Source organism: Parus major, chromosome 4A, assembly GCF_001522545.3.
Source record: "Parus major isolate Abel chromosome 4A, Parus_major1.1, whole genome shotgun sequence".
Lineage (NCBI taxonomy): Eukaryota > Metazoa > Chordata > Aves > Passeriformes > Paridae > Parus > Parus major.
In genome coordinates this window covers 6,619,845-6,647,449 of record NC_031772.1, presented here as the reverse complement: position 1 = coordinate 6,647,449, position 27,605 = coordinate 6,619,845, and the positions used below count along the sequence as shown (strand labels likewise).

General features: G+C 41.3%; 2 protein-coding genes across 3 annotated transcripts in view; one reads left to right on the top strand and one right to left on the bottom strand.

The window, feature by feature from the left end:
- Window positions 1-6,001, top strand: part of ZC3H12B (zinc finger CCCH-type containing 12B) — a 31,129-nt gene extending 25,128 nt beyond the window's left edge. Inside the window, exon 6 of the mRNA XM_015626420.1 lies at window positions 76-6,001. Coding sequence (XP_015481906.1) covers window positions 76-1,496 — 1,421 coding nt within the window. The 3' untranslated portion in view covers window positions 1,497-6,001. The remainder of the gene's footprint in view (window positions 1-75) is intronic.
- A 1,442-nt stretch (window positions 6,002-7,443) lies between these two features.
- LAS1L (LAS1 like ribosome biogenesis factor) lies at window positions 7,444-20,468 on the bottom strand. 2 transcript variants are annotated; one of them, XM_015626421.1, is made up of 13 exons: window positions 20,248-20,468; window positions 19,412-19,537; window positions 19,170-19,239; window positions 17,945-18,026; window positions 16,738-16,935; window positions 16,069-16,115; window positions 15,593-15,702; window positions 14,820-14,905; window positions 13,690-13,905; window positions 12,347-12,482; window positions 11,395-11,774; window positions 10,319-10,460; window positions 7,444-7,819 (listed from the first exon to the last, which is right to left on the bottom strand). In XM_015626421.1, exons 1-13 carry the CDS (start codon window positions 20,442-20,444, stop codon window positions 7,729-7,731), a joined length of 1,881 nt encoding a protein of 626 aa, XP_015481907.1. In that variant the 5' UTR covers window positions 20,445-20,468; the 3' UTR covers window positions 7,444-7,728. The 2 variants fall into 2 exon arrangements, with proteins under 2 accessions (XP_015481907.1, XP_015481908.1); XM_015626422.1 differs by lacking the exons at window positions 19,412-19,537; window positions 20,248-20,468 and having other exon boundaries at window positions 7,449-7,819; window positions 17,945-18,755.
- Window positions 20,469-27,605: the final 7,137 nt, after the last annotated feature.

The window sequence follows — 27,605 nt, the reverse complement described above, 5'->3', positions numbered from 1 at the left end:
GTAAAGAAAAAAGATAACAACTGGTGGCATTAAGGAGTTTTTGATGTATTTAACCTGAAAACCCTTTTCTTCCAGGTAAAAAGTGCACCTATGGGCACAAATGTAAATATTACCACCCAGAACGTGCAAACCAGCCTCAAAGGTCAGTAGCGGATGAGCTTCGAATAAGTGCCAAATTATCTGCTGTGAAAACTATGAGTGAGGGAGCCTTGGCCAAATGTGGCACAGGGCCATCCAGCTCCAAAGGAGAAATCAGTTCTGAAGTGAAACGCATTGCCCCAAAACGTCAGTCAGATCCAAGCATTAGGTCAGTAGCTGTGGAGCCTGAGGAAAAGTTATCAGCAGCCCGGAAGTCCGAGGCCAGCTCTGTCCCGTCTCTGGTTTCTGCATTAAGTGTACCAACGCTCCCTCCACCAAAAAGCCATGCAGCTGGTGCATTAAATACTCGTTCTGCAAGCAGTCCGGTGCCAGGTTCCTCACAGTTCGTACATCAGAAATCCTCACTGGAACATATGTCCAGTGTGCAATATCCTCCTATACTAGTCACCAATAGCCATGGCACCTCAGTTAGCTATATTGACCAGTATCCCAAATACGAGTCACTGGGGGACCATGGCTATTACTCCTTACTCAGTGATTTCTCCAACTTAAGCATAAGTAGTATCCGTAACTCAGATTATTACGGGGCTGATATGGACCAGGGGATGTATTCTAGAAACTCAAGCCCCTGTCCTGACAATTGCTTAAGCCATACAAGTAATGATTCTTATTCCTCTTACAATGACTTGTATCTGGGTGTAGCAGATGCCAGTCCAGAAGACAATGTGAAGAGCCACAGACTGCCATCGAAAAATCGTCTTCAGCCTTTCCCTCATGGTTACCATGAAGCCTTAAATAGAGGTCAGAGTTACGGAACTGAAGAGCCTAAGCAATCCCTTCGGAAACAGTCAGTTTCCCACTTAGGCCTCCATGCCCAGCATCCCGTTGTTGGAGCACGGTCCAGTTGTCCAGGAGAATACCCTGTGCCTCAAAATGTTCATCCATCAACTGCACAACCAAGCCGTGCCTTGGTGATGACAAGAATGGACAGTATTTCTGACTCACGGCTTTATGAAAGTAACCCTACAAGGCAGAGGCGACCACCTCTCTGTCGAGAGCAGCACGCCAGCTGGGATCCATTACCCTGTGCATCAGACTCTTACACTTACCACTCGTATCCACTGAGTAACAACCTCATGCAGCCATGTTATGAACCTGTCATGGTAAGAAGCATGCCTGAGAAGATGGAGCAACTCTGGAGAAATCCCTGGATTGGGATATGTGGTGAGCCACGGGAACCTCATATCATCCCAGAACATCAGTATCAAACATACAAGAACCTCTGCAATATCTTTCCTCCAAGTGTTGTCCTTTCTGTGATGGAAAAGAATCCCCACATGACAGATGCACAACAGCTGGCAGCTATGATTGTTGCCAAATTAAGAACAGGGCGTTAGAGCAGTACAGCCTCTTTTGGATAAATGAACCTGTACAGCACATAGGACCCAGAGGAAAACTTACATGAAGGAAGAGGCCAATCTTGTAAATATTTTCTACTAAGATAGTATAAAATTCTGTACACAGTAGCAGTCATATATATGCTGAGGCACTATATAAAAGTTGATTGCATTGCAAATTTTAAGATTTTAAATATAGGGATTTTTAATAGTATTTTATAGGAAATGCATACCTTGCTGCATGGATAGCTCACTAAGAACTCTACTGTCACAATCAGTGTCTCAAAGCTGTTACTACAAAATTAGTGTTAGCAATTATATTGCATGTATTAGTGTACACTTACAATTTGCTTATAAATACCTAATCGGCTTCTAAAAGTATGCTCTATACACACCCAGATGACTTTTAGGGTTTCAGCTTTGTCTTTTGACACTGCCTACTGGCATCTTAAGTACTGAAGAAAAAGTAAATTTGCTAAAAATTAGAATTGGTTCTAAAAGGAAAAACTGATTTCAGTTTTTCAATGTCAACATGGTTGTTGGTACTTAAATTTCACAACTGTCCCTCAAGAGTGTGAATAACTATTACATTGTTCAATGTATTGGCTCAATCCAACAGAAGCCAAATACTTTATTAAATTAGGACCAAAACATTAAGGAATGTAAAGGCATGAGTGCCATTCAGTAAACTGAAACTTTAACTGTAGCTTCTCTCCAGAATCTCCTCTCAAACGTGCAGTAAGCAGCTGCTGGCCCAAATGACTAGACAAGCTGAAAATAAATTGTCAGTATTATGTAAACTGGATTATTCAATTTGAAGCAGCAAAAACTGGATGTTAACATGAAGTTCATCACTAACTGCAGCCCTTCCTCTGGGAGCAAGGATGGTGTTTGAGCGGGCCTGACATTCAAGGTCGCTGTACAAGATCAAAAAGGGTGGAGGGGAAAGGCTGCTTCTTGCAAAGAGATGCTCCAGTTTGGGTTTGTGGCAAAGCTGTCCTGGTTTTTGCTCTTCATATCCACGCAAAGGTGTGCATTTGCCTCGTGAAGGCTTTTAGAATTCCTGTTTCAACAGGTGAGATAATTTTGTGTGGCATTGTTTGCGCAACTGGTATCTTGCTCAGGGTGGGAACCTTTGTAGCTAAATGTCTCCAAAAGAGGCGTTTATTGGTTTTTTTAAGCTGCACTGACTGTACGCCCTTTTTTGAATCCACTGTATATTTCAACATTTTGAACCATGACTAACTCGACATGTCTCGAGCTAGGACTTGTTGACTTCTACTGTAGTTTTTTTCATGAAAGTTGAGAAGGCCTGGTTTATGGCCTTTTGTTTCTTCATGAGAAGGTGTGACACTGCCTAAATGTTTCTTACTGTGAAACACACAGAACGTGAGGCTGCAGTCAGGGTTGTTTCTGGTGTTTTGATAATGGCTTGCATGCTGCTTTCTAGTTATCTGTTTGTCTGAAAAACAAAGTTTATCATTTCCTCCACTTGTGTTACTGTAGTGGTTGGTTTGATTCAAAATATCTTGTGGGCTCTTTATCATGTGCAAAATAGGTTCCTGTCATATTTTAAAAACCCACCAAATGAACCAACAAGAAACCACAATTAGGGGTGCAACTACAGTTAATTTACTGACATTTGATAACTGTATCATTTCACACAGGATAAATATCCTTGTGTTGGTACAGGTGACGTATATAATGACTATGTCATTATGTATTTGAAATGAAGTAACTTGAAGGTGATTCTGTACTTACACTTGGTGTTTAAAAAGAACTTGTTTTAATTAATTGGTTATTCTCTCTGTTAGTGGGGAAAATAATTTAGACACTTATAACAGCTGGGGGAAAACAGATTTAACTCTTGACCAGTTTTCAAAAACATTTCATATTTTTAATTTGCAATTAATTCTTATTCTCTTCTCTTGCATGGTATAAGCAGCTGAGAGCAATGCCTCAAATAACCAGAAATGACCTTTTGTTTGTTGATACAAATTGTATCTCTTTTTCTTGATTGTATAAAAACTGTGTATAAAAAAAAATAATCTCTAGATTAACTTCAGTATTACATTTTCACCACAATGTTTGTGACACCATGTGTCACAGGGAAGTAGCCCATGAATAATTATGGATTTTTTTTATTTAAAATGGGCACTTGTAGTTTATAGACAAACAGGGATAACTTTTCAGAACCAGGTTATTATGTGCACAAATACTGTGTGTACACCTCAAAGCATTACATAGGTATCTTCAGTCTATTTATTAAGCAGATACATTCTTGCACTAAACTTTATGTAAAAATGTTGCTGTTAACTCATCTGCATGTGTTTAAAATGTAACAGTAATTGCTATAGACCCTATTTTATTCTAACCAATTAATTTATAAATTATTTAGGTATGAGATGAAGTTTATTGTGCACTCATGTTTTCCATCTTGCATGGAATTAAATATTTGTATGCAGAAAAATGTTTGTTCTGTTTTTCTCCATTTATAAAGATAAGCTATTTTAAGAGAGGGTTAGTAGGTGATTCTGATGTTCTCTAATGTGGAAAACTGAACTGAGATTTCTGTAGGAAGTGCTGGGTGGCTTATGGAGATATCCATTTTTGTTGGATTTGTCCAGTCATTTTAATTTTCACTAACCTTTGTTTTACTGATGGAAGAATTCCTTTTTAAACAATGGGAATGCTGTGAGAATACAAACCCAGCATACTATTTCCCTAAGGCACTCCAAAGGCAAATTGTCTTATTCTGAGGAGCTATTGGCATCTCTCATGCAGAGTTACAGAATTGGCAGAGTAGCCTTGTGGAAATAACCTGTGCAAATTTTGTGCTTGTTTAGTCCTCCTTAGAGGTAATGAAACTTTTCTATGTGATGTAGTCTTTCCTGATCAACTACTTTAAGTGATAATTTGGTCATCCACACCTGTTTTCAGATATGTTTACAAGACAGTTCAAGACACTGACGCATTCATTAATCTTTAGCGCATAAGCTTGGATTTCTTCTTACATGGAAGAGTTGATCTTATTAACACCTGATCATAACTGTCTATATTGTAAATATAAGACTTTGTATAAATGCTCTTTTTTAGAGCATGGTATTTAAATGTTTTTAAAACTGTAAAAGAACAGTTCTAGAAACTATATTTTAATAAAATCCATGAAAAAAACAATTCTAGATGAGGGGGGAAAAATGTGTGAAGGTAAAATCATGAACTACTGCAGTTGATAAGAGTTGAGCAGTAGATTTTAGTGCTTTACTGGGGCCAGAGCATTCTCTGGGAGTTCTGATTTACTTATCTTTCATCTTCAGCTATATTGCTTTCACATAATTTGTCACTTAAAAGTGTGTAACTTTAAATTCATAAATCAAAAACCAAATGCTTTATGGAATGTCAGTCTAAATTATTTCATGTTTTTTGTAAGAATTACATGTCAGTAATATAGTAAATTGTACATGATTTCACTGCTGTTAGTCCTGTTGTTGTCATATTGAGCTGCAGTAGTTGGCTTTATTAATTTGTAGAATTAAACATTACTGTTTAATTGTTGTAAAATTTTATAAATCTCTTTGGGTTTTTTTGGTTGACCCAAATATAATGTAAGTCTTAATGACAAAATGAGTGAAAATGGATGTTAAACCAGTATGTGGTATTCTTAAATCTCTGTAGTGGTAAGTGGGCACTGCTCTAGTTGCTGCAGCATGTAATTTATTTACTAGCATGAGTCTGTTTAGCTTTTGTAAAAATGCTTTAGCTGTAAAGTTAAAAACAGGTATGGAGTATGGTTGTTAGAACAGGTAGAAGGAGCTTCATTGAAAACAAACAAAACCAAAAACATCTAAGTAGGTGAGTTTCCCCCTACATACTTCTAATGCCAGTTTGTCTCAAGTTATGCATTTTGGCATTTTGTTCAAGTAACAAAGTTAAAAATACTTGGTGACATGTATGCGTATCAACCAGCAAACAGAAACATTCAATTATTGTAATTTGTAAAACTCCACACTAAGGAACATGCATCAGTTCTGTGAAACTTTGTTCCAAAGTTGAAATAATACTTGATCTTGACTTGCCAGAAGTTCACCTGAAGCATTTGTAGTCCAGGACTCGGAACAGTCAGACCTTTAGATCTGTCACCGTTACCTCTATGGTGAGAATTCAGCTTTCACACTCCTCTTACGTACCTATTGCTTGTTTGTGTGACAGAGCCCTCATTAAGTGTATTTCCTGCAATATTTCAACTGGAAAAATACAATTGCACCATCATGTAAATTAGTCTTATGCCAGTGAAGAGTCATTATACAATACTGCTGATTTTGGTCTGTATTTAAAGTTTGTAAATGTATTAAAAGAATTGCAAGAATCTAAAAGAAGTGTAGGCTATCACCTGTTCCCCTCCTGCTCTATGTAAATGTTTTGCACAATTATTTAATAATATTAAATATGTTATAGTTTATATATATAAAAAAATTTGCTTATTTAATAAAATTGAGAGCCATTGGATTATTTGTTTCTAGCTTTTTATTTTTCAACCCTCTTTAGAAAAGACCCCCAAAAAGCTTTTTTGCCCAAAACAACTGTTGCAGTCTGTCCAAGTTATTTCTTGGTGGTTTTTTTTAGCTGATTTACTGAAAAAATCCCAGATTTTCTAGGTGGGGTAATGGCAAATACACAGGGCAGTAACTACAGCTGATCAAAATATTGTAGTAGCAGCACATGATTTTACCAAGTGCACTTCCTCCAAGGAGGGAAAGAAGTTACAGATGGTATAGTATGTGCAAGCACCACACATCCCTATTTGAACTGTTACGCTTGTTTGCAATACAAAATACAGTAATTTAAGTAATTTCATACTCAGCCAAAGGCAGTAATAAAGGAACAAATCCCTTTCACTCAGAATTTCCTAAATAAGCCTAATTAACTACTGGGTAAAAGAAATATTTCTAAAAATACTTGAAAGAGGAACAGCTTCCACGAAAAATTCCTCATAACAGAAAATCTATTTCCTTTTGCATTGGCACTGCTTGCTTTTACAGAAGGAAATATGCAATGTACGTTCCATTTTTGGATGTGTGGTAACAAGCAACTGCAGTGGAGCAGGTTAACAAAAACCTAGAGAAGAAGGAATAAAGAAATAATGTTTTCATTTTGGACATCTAGCTAAGTTTTTACTTCAGAGCCAGTCCAAAGCATCCATGAAGCTGCTGCTCTAAGCACGCATTTCAACTCTCTGCAATGTACTGCTAAAGTTGTATGTCCCTTCTTGTATCCCTTCCTACTGACATGTTATTCCTTTTGTTTACTTTGTAAAACCTAAAAACTACTCCATGGACTCAGAGAAAGCCTCTGTTCTACCCTCTAGCAGATGCACTTTAAGAAATCCTTACTGAGGAGTCCTGCAGTAAATATACACTTAAACTCCTGGGGTTTTTGACAGGTAACTGCAGAAGCCTCTTAAGTTCCAAGAACCTGTAATACAGGTAAAGAAAACTGAATTGAGGAAAAACTATCAGGAAGCCATTTTTCTCAACAACTTTCCAGCAAGGTCCTTGTTCAATCCATTTCTGCAGTAATCATACCAGCTCCCAGCAAAAACCACAGTATTGGTTATGAATATCTGCAAAATCATGAATAGAAGTAACGTGAAGCAAAACACTTCAATCAAAAAGAGACAGTAGTGGCTTCAAGACTATCACTTGAAAAAAACATCCTGACAAAATCATTTCAAAGGTGTTTGTGTATCACAGTGCATTCAGCCATGCTCTAGCTAGGATTGATCCCTGATGCTTCATGTGATATTGTAGCCAGGTGAAAACTTATCCTGGCACAATCACTCCTCCAGGACAATATTAGCATCACTGAAATAAGAAGGGCTCAACAGTCTCACTAATGAGGGCCAGAGGACACTTTCCAGAGTGAAAAACTGAGAAACAGCACCCAGGAGCAAGGTTTGCCTTCTGTCAGTTGTATTTATTTATGAAAAAGTTAAGGAACATGGAGGGATTCCAAAGTACTCTTAACTGTATTCGGCAAACTTCAACTGGTTAAGTAAGACAATGGTTACTGTACATGCAACTTAAAACACAACACCTTTATAAAACATTGATTTTACATGGTAAAAAACAATAAATTGCAGCAACAACAACTTGTCCTGGAGTGACTGTTTTCCCACCACCATTACTAGATCTTCCATGCCACTTGTGCAATACAAGAGCGCTCTGCTGCTGTCTCAGAAAAGTTGAAGGCCACTTTTTATTTTATGGAAGTCATTCTGGGTCCATAACAATCCTCCTGTCATGGGAGGATTCAATTCTGCAGAGCTGTGAGGAAGAGAATAAAGCACATTAGCAGTGGGCTGTTTTGGAAGTTCACATCACCAAAGTAATTTTGATAGCACTTTATTTCCAAAACATTTCTCATTTTTAGCTCTAAAACATTTATCTGCTTGTATGTCCTCAGTTTTTAATCAGTTTGTTCAAGAGTGGCAATAGTCCTGAAACATGAAAGGTACAAGGCACAAACCAAAAGAAAGGTGACCAGGTACTAACAATTGTGAGGGAGAAATGACTGCAAAAATCACCAGAGAACAATTCTCATCTGAACTTTCATCTGTCCTTTGCAGCTGGGATTACAAGCTCACGTGAAATGCAATTGACATGAGAACAGTCTCTCCCAAGTTAGAAATCTTACAATACTACCCATTTCTATGGCTTTAGAAAGAATCATGGGACTTTCAGAGACATTCAAAGATGCAACCCCTAAAGCACCAGCATGTCAGCAACTCCATCCTCAGAAAACTCTCCAAGTGGTCATTATTTGCTGAATTTGCTTCTGCTGTCAGGTAAAACTGACACTGGGAGCCAATAAAAAGTGTGTAGGTTTATCACAAAACCCAAAACATCTGCCTGAGGATGCCAGCAACTATTTAAACCTTCAGAGATCGGCTCAGAAACACTAAACATGAATTTTTACAATAAACATGCACAGGATACACCAGAAAACCCACCAAAAAATGAACACAACCTTTTGGGAGGAAGGAATTACAGAAAGACAAAGAAGGGCATTGCTTTTTAGAAGGGTGTGTCCCATGGCCTGTGCTGCAGGTGCTTTTTCCAAGCTAATATTTTCAAAGTAAAACATCAAGTTTTCACAATCTCTCATACCATCCTTTAGTACCTCCCTTCATGAGCCTGGTAGAACAGCTTGCTGCAGACAGAGAACTTAGAGGGCAAGACCAGAAAAGTAAACAGCAAACACCCCTCCTGGATCAGGCCATACAAACACCTTTGATGGGGAAGCAAAAAACCCACATAGCTTTTTAGACAAAGGACAAGGTTTCTACACAGAAGAAAATGAAAGCAGTCAAGAAAATCTTCTTCCTGCCTTGGGGAAGTCAGACCACGCTTCTAACTCCACAAGTCCTTTGGCAAATGGAGAAGCTGCTATGCAAGGAAAATAAGACTAATGAACAAGCTGCAATTGTAGCAGTCCTGATGAAACCTGGATTGTTTCCAGGCACAGCTACAGAAATAAATTAGGTTCTGCTCCTTTCTATTTGTGGTAGCAACAGGTTTTCCTCATGTTTCTTTCTAAGATTTTTTTTTCCTTGGCATCCTGTCAGGCTGTAATCTGAGTGGAACAAACTGTCTGCCCCTTTCCCCACACAAAGAGATGCAGAAACACATGTTACTGTTGGCCTGGTATGTGCTTTCTCCTTTTCTACATGAGTATTTCCTAGTAATATGAGCTGTATGACACATTATACCGTTCAAAAAACAGCCTGAAATTTATAAATCTCGTGTATAGCTTTTCAATATACTATCAGTCCTCACCATGACTGAATCATATTTCAAAATGCAGTTTAGGGCACTTCCTCCAAAGGAACACAATGTCACTGATAAGGGAAGGTTGGTAATTTGATGCCAGGGAGGATGACCAAGAGAATGGAGAAAAATGGAAGCTCTTCTCAGATTTGAAACTGAAAGCTTGGAACCTGAACACAACTCTGAATATGTGAAAATATGAACATGTGCAAGATTTCTTCTCAATGAAATATCCCAGACTGCATGATTCCTAGTTCTTCACATTGCTACTAGATTGGGCCCACCAACCACAGAAAACAATCAGTGATTAGAAAGTTGTCCAATCGAGTGTTAAGGAAAATAACTACAATTCATTTATATTCTGAAGCATTACTTGGATTAAAATAACAGAAGACAGGTTTATATATATGTGATGAAACTAATTTCATGGCTTACAACATTCAAGTTTCTATGACTTTAAAGTGTGAAATAATGACCCTATTAAAACATCTCCAATGGGATGCTTTAACTGGTTAAGCTTCATTCAGTAACAAAGGTGATCTGACTAAAAGCTTTATAGAATGCCCCAGTTATTTCCAGGACAATCTGTGTTTCTTTAGTCAGATCTGCAGCTCTAAATTACTAGCCACAGCTCTAAAAGGTCACTGGGCACTGCCAACATATTGAAGATCAAAGCCCCAGCTAACAGAAACTTCAATTTTCAAGCCTGCTGGGGCTGTGCTGATACCTGCTAAACAGCAGTATTTCATAATCCTTGGAATGGCTTCTTTTAAAAAAGAGCAGCAGGAGTGAAGATAGGATATTATGAGATGGCATCACCAAAGGATATCATTAGGGACAGCTTTAGAGACAATAGTAGATATTTGGGTCAAACTATTTAAATAGAAGTACAAAGGAAATCTCAGCCTTAATTTTTCACATGGTATAGTAAAAGGCACAGAGAGAGAAATGCATTTCATGGTTCAGGGGCAAAGTCCCACCCACACCTTTACTCACTTTGTATTGAGAGACTTCCACTCATCCCTCACTGGCTGATCAAGCAGGGACATCATAGAATAATTATCCAACATGAGACCATCAGGATCATCTGTCTGACCTGGGAGTTTCCCAAGAGGAAAGTCTTTCCATCGTACTTCATCTAGATAAAAACAGTACAAAAACGAGAAGTCTGAGTTTCCCAAAGAGATATTTGAAACACAAGATCATCCTCCCCAAGGCCACAAATACTGCCTCCTGCAACTCAGCCATTCAGCAAATGATCTGAACCAATGTCACAGAAGCAGAGGACAATTTTGCATCAAAACATCCAGTTCTAAGAAGCTGTTCACATCAGCATACCTAAGATGTCTCTCTTTTTTTTTTACTTGAGAAAATTTCCCATTGAATGGAGTACAAGAGCTCAGTCTTCTAGAGGCTGCTTTTTTTTCCTTTAAATGTCATTTTGACTCCAAATCCTCTCCACCAACTTCCTCCTCCTGTGTCTGAGTCCCTCCATGACTCATCCAAAATTCTTAGCTACACAGACCTCCAGCCCCAGTGAGAAAGTACAGCTACTGCAACAAAGCTAACAAAACACTGGATATACTGCTTATTCCTTATAAAAACCTGTCTTGCTCCTTTCTTTTGCTTGCCACCATGTCATAAGAACCATTTTCCTAGAGCATGGAACTTGGGTTCACAGACAGACTGATTTCAAATACCCCAAAGTCTGACAAACAGAAGTCCAAGAAATATCTGTATTTTCTTCACCATTCTCAGCTGGCATATATGCTGCCCCATCAACTGGATACACTGAAATTTTAAACAGTTTGGAAAAGCCTAACATAAAAATAAATAAGACAGTAATAGCATGCTCCTGGAAAACACACTCACAGTATTTTACGAGCTTAAGTGAAATGACTCCTGAGCATAAACAAAACACTAGAAAATCCACATTTTTCAGTAATTTGGCATTTAGATGACTTTGAAGCACAACTTAATTGTGGCCAGGCCCAAAGGGCTGAGATGTCCTTGCATTTCAATTAACATGTGTCAGTGATGAAGACTGTCCAAGTCTTAGAATCACTTTTTACCTGCAGTGATCTGCCAGGGGGACCCCTGCAGTGCTGCCCTTTTCTCAGCAATGGCCACCATGGTACGAGAATGATCAAGTCCTTCCAGAGGATTTGTTTCAGTCACCATCTCCTCCTCCTCTTCTTCCATTTCCTCTGCACCACTGTCTCCCTCTGGCACATCTTCTTGTTTCTCTACAGTCTGCCCTTGATTTTTAACCTGATTTTCTTGCCTGACTCTCCACTGTAAGTTCTCTAGAGTATAAATTTGCTGTTCACTGCCATCTGAAGAGAGTCCTGGACTGGACAAAGGGTCTCCTCCTTCTATGTAAATGGAAACAAGATAGAGAAGCTTCTTCCGAGAAGAACGTGACAAGCGAGGTCTCATGACTGCAAAGATCCTAGAAAGGCAAAAGGGCAATGGAAAAGTCTTAAAAGGGGTTGATAAATCCTCATCTGGAGTCTTTTTTACTTTTAAGTGTTTGTTTTCTCCAGGACAGCTGGCTCACACAGCTCATTTAACAGGCAAAATCTGATTATTCCCTGGTCAGTAGATGCTGGAATACTCTGTGATTAAAATGAAGGACTTGGGATATTTCTAAGTAAATTACTGCTTTGCTGTTTTCACATGTAGAAGTTCGGAGCTGTGGTAAATTTCTGTCACCTGAATAAGGTCACATCTCTACCAAGTCACTTTGCTTCTGAACAGGTTGCTTCTTTAAACACCTCCCCAGATAACCTCTGCTTTCATTTTGAAGGTGCAATCCTTTAAAAATCCTTTTCCTTATTCTCTTTGTGTGTAATCAATGGGGAGATGAATAGCAGCAAGCATGGCTTTATCTGCACCTGTTACAATTTCTACCAGATGCAAAGAAAGGCAAGGGAATGCAGCTATAGCTCAGCATTTCACTAGGGAACCAAAGCTTTTACAGAGCACTGTTTGCTCTTTTCTAGGTCACAGCATCAAACTTACATCTGAAGAAGATGTGGGGTTGCCCAACAGGGAGCTTGCAAGCAAATGTCAGTCAGTTTTATCCACTGCAAAGGAACTTTACGGATGAACAGGTCCCTTGCAGACACCTGCTTGTTACACTGTTGTTTTTTCTTCCCTTCAAAGAAGATAATGAAAAGAACAGGGTACTCAAAACTCATCCAAAATACACCCTTTATTCTTCTGCATTTTTACTGGAACATATCCTCAAGTAAGCTGCCATTTTAACCCAAGTACATGACCAGATGTACCACACCAAATACATCAAGGTTGTTATAAAGGACTTGACAACACATGGACAGCTTGGGTAGCTTCACCAGACCTGACCACAAAGCAGTGAAGACATTCCCTGAGGCCCTTTCCAGACAGGAAAGCCACAAGATGTATTTGAATTACGACAAATAAATGCAGTGTACTGTATCTGGGGCCCAAGATCATTCCAAATGCTCTGCAAACAATAGATGTAACAGCTGGGAACTAGCAGCATTCAGGGATCTTGGTACATCACAGATATGCTCAGCACTGACTGAAAGCACCACATCTTAACCTATGACTGCCTGAGATACTGCCAAAATCTTTGTGCAGTCTGAGGCAGACCAGGAGAAGACAGAAAAGGCACCACAATTAAGGGGCACAAACCTCTGCAAGGATGCAGTGTGTTCCAGTACAAAAATCCTGTTAGCAGAAACCTGTGACACTGAGTAATTAAGGCCCTTCAGCACCCATCTCTGGAATGAGACATAGTCTGCCAAATCAAAGTTCTAAAGAGTTAGGAACTGAAAATAAAATATTACTTCTTATTTGTGTGTAAGTTTAGATGGCATAAAAATCCTGTGATGGGATGAGTAAGGACAGCAACACTACTTAGTATCTTATAAAGGCAGGCTTCTGTTAAGGGAGAAAAGAACTGGGAACAAGGATCTCATAACACCACATGTTACAGCAGCAGACAGCATGTAAGGATGTCATTTCCTACAAGTATAAGGATGTTATTTCTAAAAGTATTGATATCTGGAGAAATTAGGAGAAATTAGCACTTAATGGCCTGATCTTTCCTGTGAGAGATTTGCTTTCCCTATCTTGAGGAGGCTGCAGCAAACTTATCAATAACAATTTCATTTTTTTGTTAAGAAATGCATGACATGCACAAAGTGTAGGTTGAAAAGTCTAAGAAATGCAACAAGCTTTATGTTCACATGACAAAATACACTAATTAGGCTACTGCACTTTATGTATAAAGGTCCCACCATTTTACTAGTATAGTTTTACACTAGTACAGAAGAAACTCTTATGCTTTTTTAAACACAGATTCCAGACACACTCACCATTATTTACTTTGGCAATGCCAGCCAGCAACTCAGAAATCCAGTTGATCAAGAACTGAGGCCGGAGCTCTGAAGAGTCACAACATTCCTTCAACTCTATAAACATTTTCTCTAATAGGACCTGCGCAAAACTTCGTGAAAGGAGGCCTGACAGCAAAGGATGCCAAAAGCAGTAAAATATTGAGGGAATTTTGAATTGCCATTCCTCTTTATTTTCTGCAGTAAGAAGAAAAAAATGAATCAGAGAAGCCAGAAATTTGTGCTTTGTAATTTTTTTTTTATGAAATACAGGTGTGACACTTGTGCCAGACTAAAGAGGTTTTTTTCTCAGATCACTGATTCCAGGATGTTTCCTGAGGCCCTCACTGAACCTGAAGCTATTATTTTTCTTATGCTAGGCAAGTCAAATAAGTAGCAATTTGATAATTAGCACAAGGAAATTAATAACACAGGAAGATCTGTTTTGCTAATTCCTTTCCAGTTTCAGCTTATTTCACATATAATTAAGAGCTATTCTACCTAAAAAATATACTGCAAAAAGAAGGTTCATTGAGCAAAGCTGCATAAAATCAAAAAGCTTTTAAAGTTTTCTACTGTTATAAAGTCATGGAAATTTAAGAACATTTTTTGGAAAGTTCTTTGGCTGTGAAATAGGGAATTTATTTATTTTCATTCCATCTAGGTGCCTAGTTCTCTTGCAAACAAAAAATGTAACTCCACATATGGGCAGCAGCTTGGAACTATGATGCAGCTGGTGAATGAAGCTTAAAAAACCCCAAGTATTTTGATTTGCTTCAAATCTTCAGTGTAGAAGAAAAACAAGTGGGAGTTCCTGAAATCAGCAACTATTGCAGAAAAGGGCAGAGATGCAAGCTTTGAAAGATGTTTTGGCTAGATATTAATTGCCGAAGAGCTGAGATCCCAAGAGATCTATGCAAAAGCAATAGCTAAGCATGGCTATAAGGGGTTCTGGAGAACAGGGCAAAATTTGTTTAAGGACCCAATTATATGTATGTGATAAAACTAATTTGTAGCCAATTACAGATTTCAATATAATGAGAAAAAAAGAACAGACTTGGTCATAACACTAGCTATGCATTTTCTACTTGGGTGATGCATAAAATACTCACCTTCATACTTGATATTTAGCATCTTCAGACAATCCATGCTTGGGATGAGAAAACCATCACTGAGAAGAGCTTCAGCCACTGTATCCCTAGAGCAGAGAGATTTATTATTGCCACTTATTCCTTTATGTATCAAAACACCACTTGCACCAGTTCTGAAACAAGTTTGACTGCCAGTACCTGGAACCGTGAGGAGGGAATGGAGAATTTTTTGTTTGAACAAGAGACCTAATAATGCTGTCCTTGTATGGTATATATATTTATATTCAAAACATCAGGAGTTATAGCTCTTATCTGTAAGATGATACTCTCTCCCCTCTGCAGTTACAGTGATTAGATTTCTCAAAGCAGGTCAAGATTTCCATGCAGATTTATATGGTAATATGGAAGTCTCAACACACTAGGTCCTAGAGGCTCTGCAGTAATAGATAAAAAATATAGAAAATGCCAAGTATTGCCCTGCAATTTTTAAGAATTCTAAAGGTTACTGTGAAATCAAAATCTCTAAGGGTTGTTGGGAGCTTTTGAAGACACTGAAGATGCTGCATGCCTTGGTCCAGCATCGCTAAGTCTGGGACAACAGCTCAGAGACCATCTGGCACAAGGACCATTGCTCATTAGCACAGATCAACAACTGAATCCTTAAAGATGTTGAGGAAATTGACTAATTGCTTTCTCTATGATCAGCTACAGGACACTATGAAAAGGCAATTTAATAGGTCTACAGCCCAGTTCAGCACTGTGCCTTCCACCTCAGTTCTTTATCAGAGACATACCTGTTTTCCTGTGTCAGGTCTTTGATCTGAGCCAAAATCCAGTCCATTTCTGAAGAGGACTCAAGCCACAATTCTTGAGACTTTGAAACAGATGGCATAGTCTGCATAACCTGAGTGAAAGAAAAATTCAAGCATGAACAGAAAATATACTCCCATGGCAAACACAGACATTATTGCTATGACAAGAAGATGCACATGGCACGTGTACTTCATCACCAGCACTTGAAGAAGCTCACAAATGTTCCTCTTTCTTGGAATCTCCAATAAGTACGTATCTCCTTTATAAATCTGAACAAAGTACCCACATTAGGAACTGTCACAGCTCAAATTGCTTGTTCCCTGTAGTGAAGTTTTCCTTTGGCTAGCCACGTATGACAACACTAGCAGACAGACCTGAGCAAGGAACTAACAAGGAAGAGAAAATGTATTACCCAAGAAAGAGAATTAACAGAAGAGATGATCATGAGTGCACTTACCCGGAACTGCTCATTCTTGTAAGATATCAGAACATCTCTGACTTTTTCTAGAAATAAACATAAATACATTGTTTAAGCAGAAGATCAACTATGTAAGGGAATTTTATATCTAAGGAAGCTGCTTAGTTTTGCTAAATTTACACTCAAGGAAGGCATTGATCAAATGAGGCCAGCAATTCTGTTGGCAGACTGAAGACTCCCAAAACTCCCTGACTTTTCCAGCAACATAAATTTTCTCAAGGGGCATTGAACCATGATTTCCATACTTTCTCACTAACAGTAGCAAAAGACAGGTAAGTTGGATAAACCCAGACAGCTCAAAAACAAATTCCAAAATAGATCAGTGCAGGTAAAAATTGTTCCCATATGCATTTTATGTTCTGATGCATATTTGTATCCCTTATACTTGCATTTTGCATCAATTGCAATAGTGCTACAGCTGTACAAACCAAAGTGCTAAAAATTTGGAGAAATACTAGCAAACCAGTCATTCAACCCCAGGAATCCACCAGGACTCAAAGAGGAATCCCAAACCTGAGCTGCAGGTCCATCTTTATGCTAGAAAAGTGCACACATTTAAACGTTTAAACATTCTAAAAACTACACATTTAAACTGCTTTCTCTAGCATATCTAATCCTTGTATCTTCTACTGTTCTAGGAGCTCCTACCATGGAATTCCTTGTGCTTCTCATGGGCCTCATGCTGTGGGGTTCGATTTTCCCATGCATCATTGTCCAACACTTCATTTGCTTCCACTTCTTCCTGCTCTTCCTCCTCATCCTCATACTCATCTTCTTCACACAAGTTATTGCCCAGCTGACGGTTCCAGTACATCTTTCGTAGCCAGTCCAGCACAACATCACAACCTAAAGGAGAACAGAAAACATCTTCTCAGTGAAGATTTCTTTGTTATGGCAAAAAAATAATAGGTGGCATATTGTTAATTTGTATTATGAAAATAAATGCTATTAACCAGTTATGAACTGTGAAAACACAAAAAACTCCATTAATGAAAACGTGAACAAAATAAAAAAAATCCAAACAAATTAACGACCCCCACAAAAACCAAACCAAAACCAACCTCCAGAAAGAAGCCAGGAGAAAAAAAAAAAGATTGGACACTGCTATGGCACTGCACCTTGCTCAAGCTAGCTCAAATTTAAGCAGCAACTAGGTCCCTGCAGTGGCATTCTGATGAGAAAATGAATCAGTACTTTAGTATCACCATGGTCAACACAGCATCTACAATAACGTAATTTTTTTGTGCAGGGACTACACTATGCATACATTAGATAAAATGGAAAGAAAATGCCTTTACTTCCATCAGCATTTTTGAAATTCAATCTAAGGACCATGCTGAAGATTATTTAACTGGATCCTCAAGCCTTAATCCAAAATTCCCAGAAATCTCTTCAAATGCTCTGAGCTGGTCATTCACTCAGGCTTGCAGCATCCACATTTCTCCTTAAATGGGACTTTTTAGAGTCTTAGGTATCACTAAACAATCAGGAAAAGCTTTTTACCTATTTCCCCAAGACAAACTTCCTGCGCTGTAAAAAACCAAAAGCACCAAATTGTTGCAACCAGATGTTGTTATTTCAAGTCATTTTTTCAGGGACAGGAGAAAGCCTCTGAGCATCCGCCCTGTGAGGAACCACAACCTGGAGCCACTTGACATGGCTCAGCTCTCCTGACAGGGAAATCCTCTCAGTGTTTGATATCACAACTCTCCCTGCCAGGACAAGCACGCTGCCTGTCCTGCTTCACCCCAAAACGGAGGCAGGGGTGCTCTCCTCAGGGCCTGCAGCACTGGCATTGCCACCCCAAGCGTGCCTCAGGCCACCCCTCCCAATGCCAGCCGCTGCTGGCACTCACCCTTGCGGCACAGAGCCAGCCGTGGCAGCTTCCCGTGCGTCAGCTCATGACGGAGGTCCACAATCCACACAGGGATGTCCACCTGCAACAGCAGCCAACACACGTTACCCCTCTGCTCCCACTGCATCAGGCCACACCTGCATGCTGCCCTGCAAAGCTGCAGAGAGCCTCTGCCAGGTGGGAACAGCACCTTACTGGCCACTCCTGCACTGTGGCTCCCCTGGTTCCCACTTCCGAGAGTGGGCCAAGATCCCCCAGCCCTCTGACGCCACTCCTCCTGTGGCCCAGGATCCATACAAACTTGCATTTTACAGTTTAAGTTCTTCAGTGTTACATGCAACAAGAGATTTCTTTTTAGACAGAGGTGTTACATGTAATTTAATGATACTGAGAAGCAGTTAAACTATATTTAAATGGATGAAACATTCTGGGTAACTCTATATCAAAGACACAAATAATATCATATATAACACTGAAATTTACATGGTAATTTGCATGAAGTTTTTTGCAACTTTCCTGAGGACAACGACCCTTAACAATGCAAGACCTTTGCTTTTAAGCTTGATCAGTTTTAAAAAGTGAGAAGCACTTTTCTCAAAAACCCAGGAAAAAAAAAATCAATTCATCATTCTCACAGGGGCCCAAACATATACAGAAGAGTCTCAAATACTGTCTGTCCTTCACTGTCAAAACTTGTTCAGTCCCAGGTATGATGTCCAGTGCAGCTGGCAGTAAAAGGACTCAAGTTGGTCCTGCTAACACAGTTACAGCTTGAAACTTTCCTCCTCCACACACAAGTGGAAAAGCTCACCTGAAGAAAGAGATACGAGATGAAAATACCTGCAAATGTGTTTTTTATGTATAGCCTTGCTTGTTAAAGACTAGGATTTAAAAAAACACAGGTTTAGCTCTTTTTCCTATCTCAGTAGCTAAGAAAGAAAAACGTGAGATAGTATGTCAAGTAGGACTACACACATGTAAATCAAAACTTTTGATCACATATGATGCAAAAACTTTTAAGGATCATCAGCCTTGTTGCGACTTCAAAGAACAAAGTTTTAGATCCAGTTGCAATAAACCTGTTTAAAACTTTGCAGCTGGAATAAACAAGCATCTATGGCTGTTATTTTGGTTACAAAAGAATGACCCCCCACAATTTCATCCACTCAGTGTTGTTAATAACCAATGCATATACTTTCTGTATAGATGTAAATTATCAAGTTACCTCTCTGGCTAATTGTCTCAGAGAAATGCTGACCATCTTCTGTTTCCTTTCCGTGATCAAGTTGACAAATCTGCATGCAGGTTACAGAAAAGATAAATGACTATCAAGAGCTGCAGAGACAAACTCCCCATGTGCTGTCCAACCCTGTGGTCCCAGAGATGCAAAGTGAATTCAGACAGTGGAATAATGACATCTCTCCAGGTTTTTCTCTCTCAAAGCACAAGGGCCCTGAGAGCCCTTACCTTACAAGTGCAAGCCCATAAGAGAGGATGAGCTCATGTGATTTCAATCTGCCAGATGAATCGAGGACCTTACAACAAATCAGTTCTGCTGTGCAGTCCACTGCAAGAGGCATTTTTGGACCATACCTGGAAGCAAAGGAAAACCAGGTGTGCAGGCTGACACAAATACACTCACCCTGTAAAAAAAGGCAACGTTCCCACTACATTTTGTCCTCTGTAGTACTTAACAGCCTAAGAAAAGGTGTGCTGAAACAGCAACAAAGGCTCTTTTTAGGCTTCTACTGCAACAGAGTGGTTACACTGTTACTCCTAAGCACACATTAAATGAGTATTTACTGATACGCTAAACGCATACACAAGATGCTTTACCTAGTCGGGGGGGTCTTGTGTACGGATGCAGCAGAGGCAATTTAGGGGCCCTGGATGTGCTCGCTGCCCAGATAAATCAGCCCGTGCAATTGCAATTGCCCGTGCAAATCAGCCCGTGCAGGGGGGCTTCTGCCTCCCCTGCTCCCACGGGGCCACCGTGGCATAAACTACGTGCCCGGAGCCGCCAGTGATGAAGAAAAATCCCTGCAACACGGGGCCGCCTGCCCGGCTGCACCACCGGCCTGCCCACCCGGCGCCGGCTGTACCACCCGGCCCCGGCCAGCCCGCACGGCTCTGGCCTGCCCACCCGGCCCCGACCTCCCCGCACGGCCCCGGCCTCCCCGCACGGCCCCGGCCGCGGAGCTGCTCCGCTGGGAGCGGCGCTCGAGTCCTCGGCGGCACCTGGGCTCCAGGGACAGAGGGGCGGCCCCTAGAGCCACATCGCGCTCCCCGCCCGCGGCTCGTACCGGCTCTTCCACGCCGAGACGCGGTCCAGCGCGTCCTGCTGCAGCCGGCTGTCCCCGCAGTACAGCCCCACCATCACCTGGTCCCACTCCGCCCGGCCCCTCCACGCCACCACCGTCCTCAGCGGGTTCAGCCGCTTGCGGGCCGGGGACGAGGTGGGCCGGCCGCGGCGTGAGGCCGGGCCCGCGCGGGCCGCCATGCCGCCACCGCCAGCGCCGCCCCGCGCCCCGCCCGGCCCTGCCCGCGCTGCGCCGCTTCCGCTTCCGCTTCCCGCGCCCGCCGCTGGGTGCGGCCACCTCAGGTTCTGGTCGGGGCCGTTCTCCCCTTGTGCAGCTGCGGGGAGCTGAGGGACGGAGAGGTGTGCCCTTGAATCAGGGCGAGGGAAGCCTTGCGAGAAAGCGCTGGAGTATCCCTAGCAGCCACACCCCGTAATGTTGTCCAAACGCTTCTTGAACTCTGTCAGCCTTGGTGCTGTGGGCAATTCCCTGGGGAACCTGTTCCAGGGCCCAGCCACCCTCTGGGTGAAAAGTCTTTTCTAAATAGTCAATCTAAACGTCCCCTGACTCAACTTCATGCTATTTCCTGGAGTCACGAGAGTGAAGAGATCTGTACCTGCCCCTCCACTTCCCCTCGTGAAGATGTTGAAGAACACAATGAAGTCTGACCTCAGTCTCCAGGCTGAACAAACCAAGTCACCTCAGCCACTCCTCATAGGCTTCCCCTCCCGACCTCTCCCCTTCCTCCTGGCCCTCCTTTGGATGCCCAAAACAGCACAGAGTACTCAAGGTGGGGCAAGGACACTTCTTGCTGAAGATTTTTTTTCTAATATCCAACCTAAACCTCCCCTAACACAATATCAGGCCATTCCCTTGGGTCTTGTCCCTGGTCACCAAAGGGAAGAGAACAGTGCCTGCTCCTTCTCCTCATGAGGAAGTTGTGAATTGATGAGGTTTCCCCTCAGTCTCCTCCAGGCTGACCAGAGCGAGTGACCTCAGCCCTGCTCATCCAGGCTCCCCTCAAGGCCTTTCACCAGATCTTGATTTTTATGTAACAAAGTCACTGGGCTACTAGTCAAAATATCTACACTGGGTTTTTTTATTGTTCAAAAAGAAGAACATAATCTACACCACTCAGTACCATTTTAATGTAATTTACTTTCTTGGGGCATAGATAAAAATTAGGAATATTTCTCTTTTAACTGGATAGTCTTGTTATATATGTTTAGTTCTAAAATAACTGAAGTTTTTGAGATATAAAAAACCCAATATCCTGTTGTTTAGCAGGATGATGTGCTACGATTGTCTTGTTTAGGAAGTAAAAAATTCAGTATACAATAACATTTAAGTTTTTAAATTTCATTAAGGTTGTGTTTTTATTTCAGTTTTGATTAAGTTTTGTCTGTATGTATGATTTTTCTGTTCATAATAGCATTTTAAGGCTGCTTTATTTTTCTTGAAACGTGAGGTAACTTCCCTCTATTCCAGTGCAATTATAATGAAGTAGTTTTTGTCTAAAGTGGAGGGAAAAACACTGCAAACATTTCAGGCACAAAGCACATGAGAAGCTGCAGAGGCAATGATAGTTGGTAAAATATTTGTATTTTGAATCAGAATAAAAAATCAGAAGCTGGATATCTCTTAAGAATCAGATTGTCAGGATGCAGTGGGGGTCAGCAGTTCCTGGCAGTCAGTGAGCCAGAACCCAAAACTGCTGGATCAGGATCCTCATCAGCCAGGCCCCAGCTACACAGTACCAGGTGAGGTGTGCTGAGCAGGGCAGACCCAGAGATGACAACCAGATTCAGCCAAGACTCCTCATCATGAAGCAAAGCTGTGCTGGTGAGGAGTGAATCTGCAGACCCTGATTAGGACCACATCCAGTGACTGTTTACAGTGACCAGTGATCACCAGTTATATCCAGAGTGAAGCAATCACTTTGGTGAGACCACCACCACGAGATATTTTGACAGAGTAAAACCATTCAGCTACAATAAAGACAAAACAAGAGAAAACATCTACATGCTTAACATGAAGACACAATAGTGTATTGATACACAAGTAATGTCCAAAATCAGAAAGATGTAATGAGGCATTTTTAACTCATGAAAATCTTTCCATCTTTATTGGTTAGAAAGTGAAAAAAACCCCCATTTTTCATAGAACCCTAGAACATCTCAAGTTTGAAGGAACCCATAAAGATCATAAAGTCCAACTCCCTGCTCCTTGCAGGACTTTCATGTGATACTAAACCATATAAACTTTTGCCTCCTGTAATGAAAGTATCAGTAAAAAGAACATATTCTTGCAAAACTGCTTAGGATTTTTCAGTAAAAAATTACTTCACACATGCTGACCAGTCCTGCTAACTTGAACTGACCTGTGAATCAGCATAGAATAAATACAGCTCCCCCTTTTTTTTCATGTTCCCAGCACTCCCCAGTGTGGAAGCATGAGGAGTTGCTTGTCACTGGAAAACATCAACACAGCTTCATACAGTGTAGAGGTGATGGGGAAATGGAGCTTGTGCTTGGCAACATGGCTTTGCCAAGAAATTGAGAGTCCTTCCCTTCTCTAGACCACACTTGTCTCATGGAGTCTCTTAGATGCATGTTTCCCAAGCAAGAGGAACACATTGAGGCATTTTGCTTTAGTCAATGATGAGGGAAAAGTGCTGTTGCCTGCTGGAATTACCTATGATGAGAACAGTTTGTGGTGTGGTTCCCTGATGACTCCAGGGAGGCAAGGAAGGGACTTAGGCTTACCTGTTCTTATGACTGGCTCCTTTGGCTCTGCTGGGGAGCTGGTAATTATAGACTTGTAGAATCCAGTGAGTTGGAAGGGACCCACAAGGATCACTGAATCCAGCTCTTAGGCCTGCACAGGACACCCCAAGAACCCAAGAACCTCAGCCATGTGCCTAAGATCATTGTTCAAATGCATTTTGAACTCAGACAGGCCTGGTGCTGTGACCACCACCCCAGTGAGCCTATTTCAGCACTCAGCCACCCTCAGCGCGAGAAACTTTTTCTTGATATCCGAGCTAGGAGTAGATGAGGGCAATGGCATAAGCATGGATTGCATTGGGTCCCCAGATGTGATTTTTAGCTGTGTGGTTTGCTTAACCAACCATACTGTGCACTTCATGCTTAGAAGTCACAATCTTCCTAGCTTCCTACATTCACCCCCAGTGCTTTTATTTTTACCCTATTCCAGAACTCCATCCTCTTTCACTTATAAATAACACAAATTGTGTTATATGTGTAATATTTAACACAAATTGTCTCACAGTGGGTTAAGGACTAAGCTGCTTCTGATGCTCAGCATGCTAAATAAATTCATGATCATGAGGTGTCTGCTAGACCCTTAGACCCTTTGGCACTTCCTTGTAACCTTGATTTCCTGTCTAGGTTTCTAAAGAAGTGAGTTTTGTGCCTTCCCATGCCAGCATAGTCCTTCCAGTCTAGCATTGTCTGCTCATCAGGAGCAGCACAGAGGAAGAATCAGGCCTTCTGCAGCAAGACAAAATGAGCTATACTGGCTATCAGCTTTCTCCTTCAAATGAGATTTTCAGGCATAACTACAAAAAGTGATGTACTTTGCTACTACTGCAAGTGGAAGCCTGACCAAGGTAGCTTACAGTGCTGTGTCCCACATCCTTTTCTTGCATTGATTTTCAGCTCCATATCCCTACCCTTTTGCCACAGAGTGGCACCAAATTGGCTGATGCAATTTGAACTTGTGACTTCCAGCACAGTTACAGAGTTTGTGATGTGAGCAGGATTTGAACTGAGGTGGAGGACTGCTCACTGTGGGCATTCATCACTGTTAAATAATATTATCTCCTACTTGCTTCTCAGCCACTGACATCCTGAAAGCAATTAGAAGTTCAGTACTCTTATCCCTCTCTTCTGTTTTCTTAATATTGTCTACATTCAGTGGATTTCCAGTGATTTTAGCCATGTTATCTCCATAGCATCCATCTGTGCTCCCTGTGCTTTGAACATGGTGCACTTATTAGACCAAACCTGTCCCAGGCTGGAACAAAAAAACTTCAAATCCCTTCAAGAAATCACTTAATCAAATATTTCATTATGGGAAGAGCCAGACCTGGTCCACTGCTTCTGTTTTCCCCTACAAAGGCTATGACAGAGGTGGATATTGCTCACAGAAGGGATAGTACTGTCAGAGTTACTGTAGCCATGAAATGGATGAGAGGGGCCACTGACACTCAGGGCACTTTCAGACAAATAATCCATGTTCTTACCCACCCTGAATACTGCCAGCACCATGACTAGTGAAAACTGGTTGTGCCAGTGCAAGCAATGACTTTCCTGGGCCCTCAGGGTATGGAAAAATTAGAGTTTGGTGCAGCACACTCACACTATCTTTCAGCCTGCATCTGCAGAGCCTATCTGCACAGCCTGTCAGTCGCCAGTGTGACTCAGCAGCATAGGGAAATTTGGTTTTGGATGATGAAGGCAGAGCCTGGTGAAGCCCCAGGCTCTGACTCACAGAAAGCAAACGCATTTGACATATGCTGGACGTGAGTGTAAGTTCCCAAATCTGGATGTTCCTCAGGACTCAAGAGCAAGCACCTTCAAGACAATGCTGGCTCTCAGATGGTCATGCTTTAAAGAGTTTGCTCACTGAGGTGCAAGTAGTGCCCCTTGCAGATATTTCTGCCTTTTACTGTTTCTGTGCAACTGTAGTGTGCTGGATACATTTAGATTTAATGTCATTGTAATTCTCCAAACAGATTTTCATTCTGATTCCACAGTGTTTGCAAAAAAATGGTGGAAAATCCTTGGTGACTGAGTGATGGGAGAATGTGTGTGTTTATGGGAGGGTCTGTCCACTTGCTGTGGCCAGGAAGCTTGTAACCACTCTGACACTACCACATGTTGAACAAACCTGTTTTCATCCTGAAGATTGTGCCTGGAAAAACAGCTGATTGCACTAAGGCCAAATCTTTCCTACCTAACATTCTGAATATCCTTCTTTCAGCCTACTTCTGCCTGCAGAGGAGCTCTGGAGGAAACTGGTGAGGAATAAGTCTCAGAATCCTCACCAAAGGCTGCAATTGTAGCCACCCTCCATCCTGGTTGCCAAACTGCTGAAGTCATTCTCAGTGAGGCCACCTTTGTCACTATCTAAGAAAGAGACAGAGATGATGTAGTGAGGTTGATTTTAATCTACTTCTTCCTTGGCTTTCTTTGAAACAAGTCCCTATCCCACCATTTATTTGGGAGGAAAATATGAAGTGAATATCCTTCCCACACCCCAGCCTTGCACAAAGTTGACCTGCTGTGCCTTCTGTGTTAGCAGTATTAATAATCATATCCGTATCTACTCACGTAGTTCTTGGCAGAGAATATGGCTTCATAGCATAGATCAGGTTGGAGATTTAGGCTATTGCTTTTTGTCTGTTAAAAAGATTGTGACAGAGTGAACAATTGTTTCCTTTCACATTGGAGGTATATTTAATATATGCCTTGGAGATATATTTAATAATAATAATTGGTTTGCATAGGACTTCATCTTTATACTGATTCCCAAAGATGAGCTAACTGGTCTGCACAACTTAGCAGTGGGTGAACCCTTACAATTTATCTTTGGGATTATTAAAGAGAGGAAAGCCTCAACCCCTCATTCAGCAAAGCATTTGAGATTGTGCCTCATTTTGAGTGTGTCTGGGAGTGAAGTATCTATTTAAGTGGGCTTAAGATCCCAGCTACATGGTTAGCTGGGATCTTCCTATTTATCATAGATAATAAATGTGTGAGTGCTGCTGTGATGATTTTTCTCTCACAGCCCTGATTAGATGCCTCAGGTAATGTCATCATTAGTAATAATAGTGAAGCCAAAGCACCCATGGTTTTAATGCAGTTTGTATCAGCCTGTCACTGACCATAGATAAGCATTTGAGTAACTTAGAGTGGTGAAATCACATCTTTGTGGTTCCTGTTCCTTCTGCTAACTGCTGTAAATTGCACTTTGCAGTTGCATCATAGATGCAAAGTGTAAGTCCCTGTGACTGTATTTTTTTCTGGAAGGTTTCCTGTCTGTCTGTTCTTGAGCTTATGAACTGGAGACCCAAAATTTCTAAAGGCACTGAACAGAGCCATGGTACTCTGAGAAAGACTTTACATATCCTAGTAGTTTTACTTTAGTGAGTGTCTCAGGCTTATCTCTATTTGGGAGATTTCTCAGCATGATTTAAACTGTCAGTGTTGCTGATGTTATGTAAATGGAGAAAAATAGACAATATAAATAAAATTATTTGCTACTCTCTCCCTTCCTACTTTGTTCCTGTCTAGACTTACAGAATCATAGAATCATAGAGTATGCAGAGGTGGAAGGGACCCTGAAGGCTCACTGAACCCAACTCCTGGCACTGTGCAGGACCATCCCCAAGAATCCCCCCATGTACCTGAGAGCATTGTTCAAATGATTTTTAAACTCAGACAGCCTTGGTGCTGGGACGACTCTCCTGGGGAGTCAGTTCCAGTGCTCAACCACCCTCTAGGTGAAAAGCTTTTTCTTCATATCCAGCCTTGATCTCCCCTGACTCAGCTTTGTGCCATTTCCTTATGTTGTGTCACTGGTCAGGAGAGTGAAGAGATACCTGCCCCTCCACTTCCCCTTGTGAAGATATTGAAGACCACAATGAGGTCTTCCCTCAATCTCCCCTTCTCCAAGCTGAACAAACCAAGTGACCTCTGTCATTCTTCATAAGGCTTCCCCTCCAGACCACCCCATCCTGTGGTACTCCTTTGGACCTTCTCTAATAAATTAATGTCTTTTTTATATTGTGGTGACAAAAACTGCACACAGTATTCAAGCTGGGGCAGTGCCAGTGCAGAGCAGAGCAGGACAATCCCATGCCCAGCTGGTGATGCTGTGTGTGATGTCCCTCAGGACTTCCTGGCTGCCAGGGCACTGCTGGCTCAGATTCAATTTGCCATTGTCCAGGATCTCCATGTCCCTTTCCCAAGGCACTGCTCTCCAGCCTCTTGTGCCCCATGCAGCCAGGGTTGCCCTGTCCCACTACAGAATCTGGCCCTTGTTAAGCTTCATACAGTTGGTGATTGGCCACTTCTCTAATTTTACCAGGACTCTCTGCAGGGTCTCCCTGCCTTGGAGGCAGTAACTCACAATTTCGTATCATTGGCAAGATTACTTAGTATTCCTTCAAGTCTTTCATCCAACTTCCAATGCTGAAGAGAACTGGGCCAAGGATGGAGAACTGTGGAACATCACCAGTGACAGGTCACCAGCTGGATGCTACCCCATTCACTCTTTGTGCCCAACCTGTGAGCCAGTTGCTCACCCATCTCATAACATGGTTATTCAGCTGTATG

What these genes read in the sequence shown, in the direction of transcription:
- LAS1L (XM_015626421.1), bottom strand. Translation starts at nt 20,444, where the DNA reads ATGGCGGCCCGCGCGGGCCCGGCCTCACGCCGCGGCCGGCCCACCTCG. An exon ending in TATGGGCTTGCACTTGTAAG is followed by an intron (nt 19,240 to 19,411) that starts GTAAGGGCTCTC and finishes ACCTGCATGCAG; the next exon opens with ATTTGTCAACTTGATCACGG. An exon ending in ACAAGAATGAGCAGTTCCGG is followed by an intron (nt 15,703 to 16,068) that starts GTAAGTGCACTC and finishes TCTTTCACTCAG; the next exon opens with GTTATGCAGACTATGCCATC.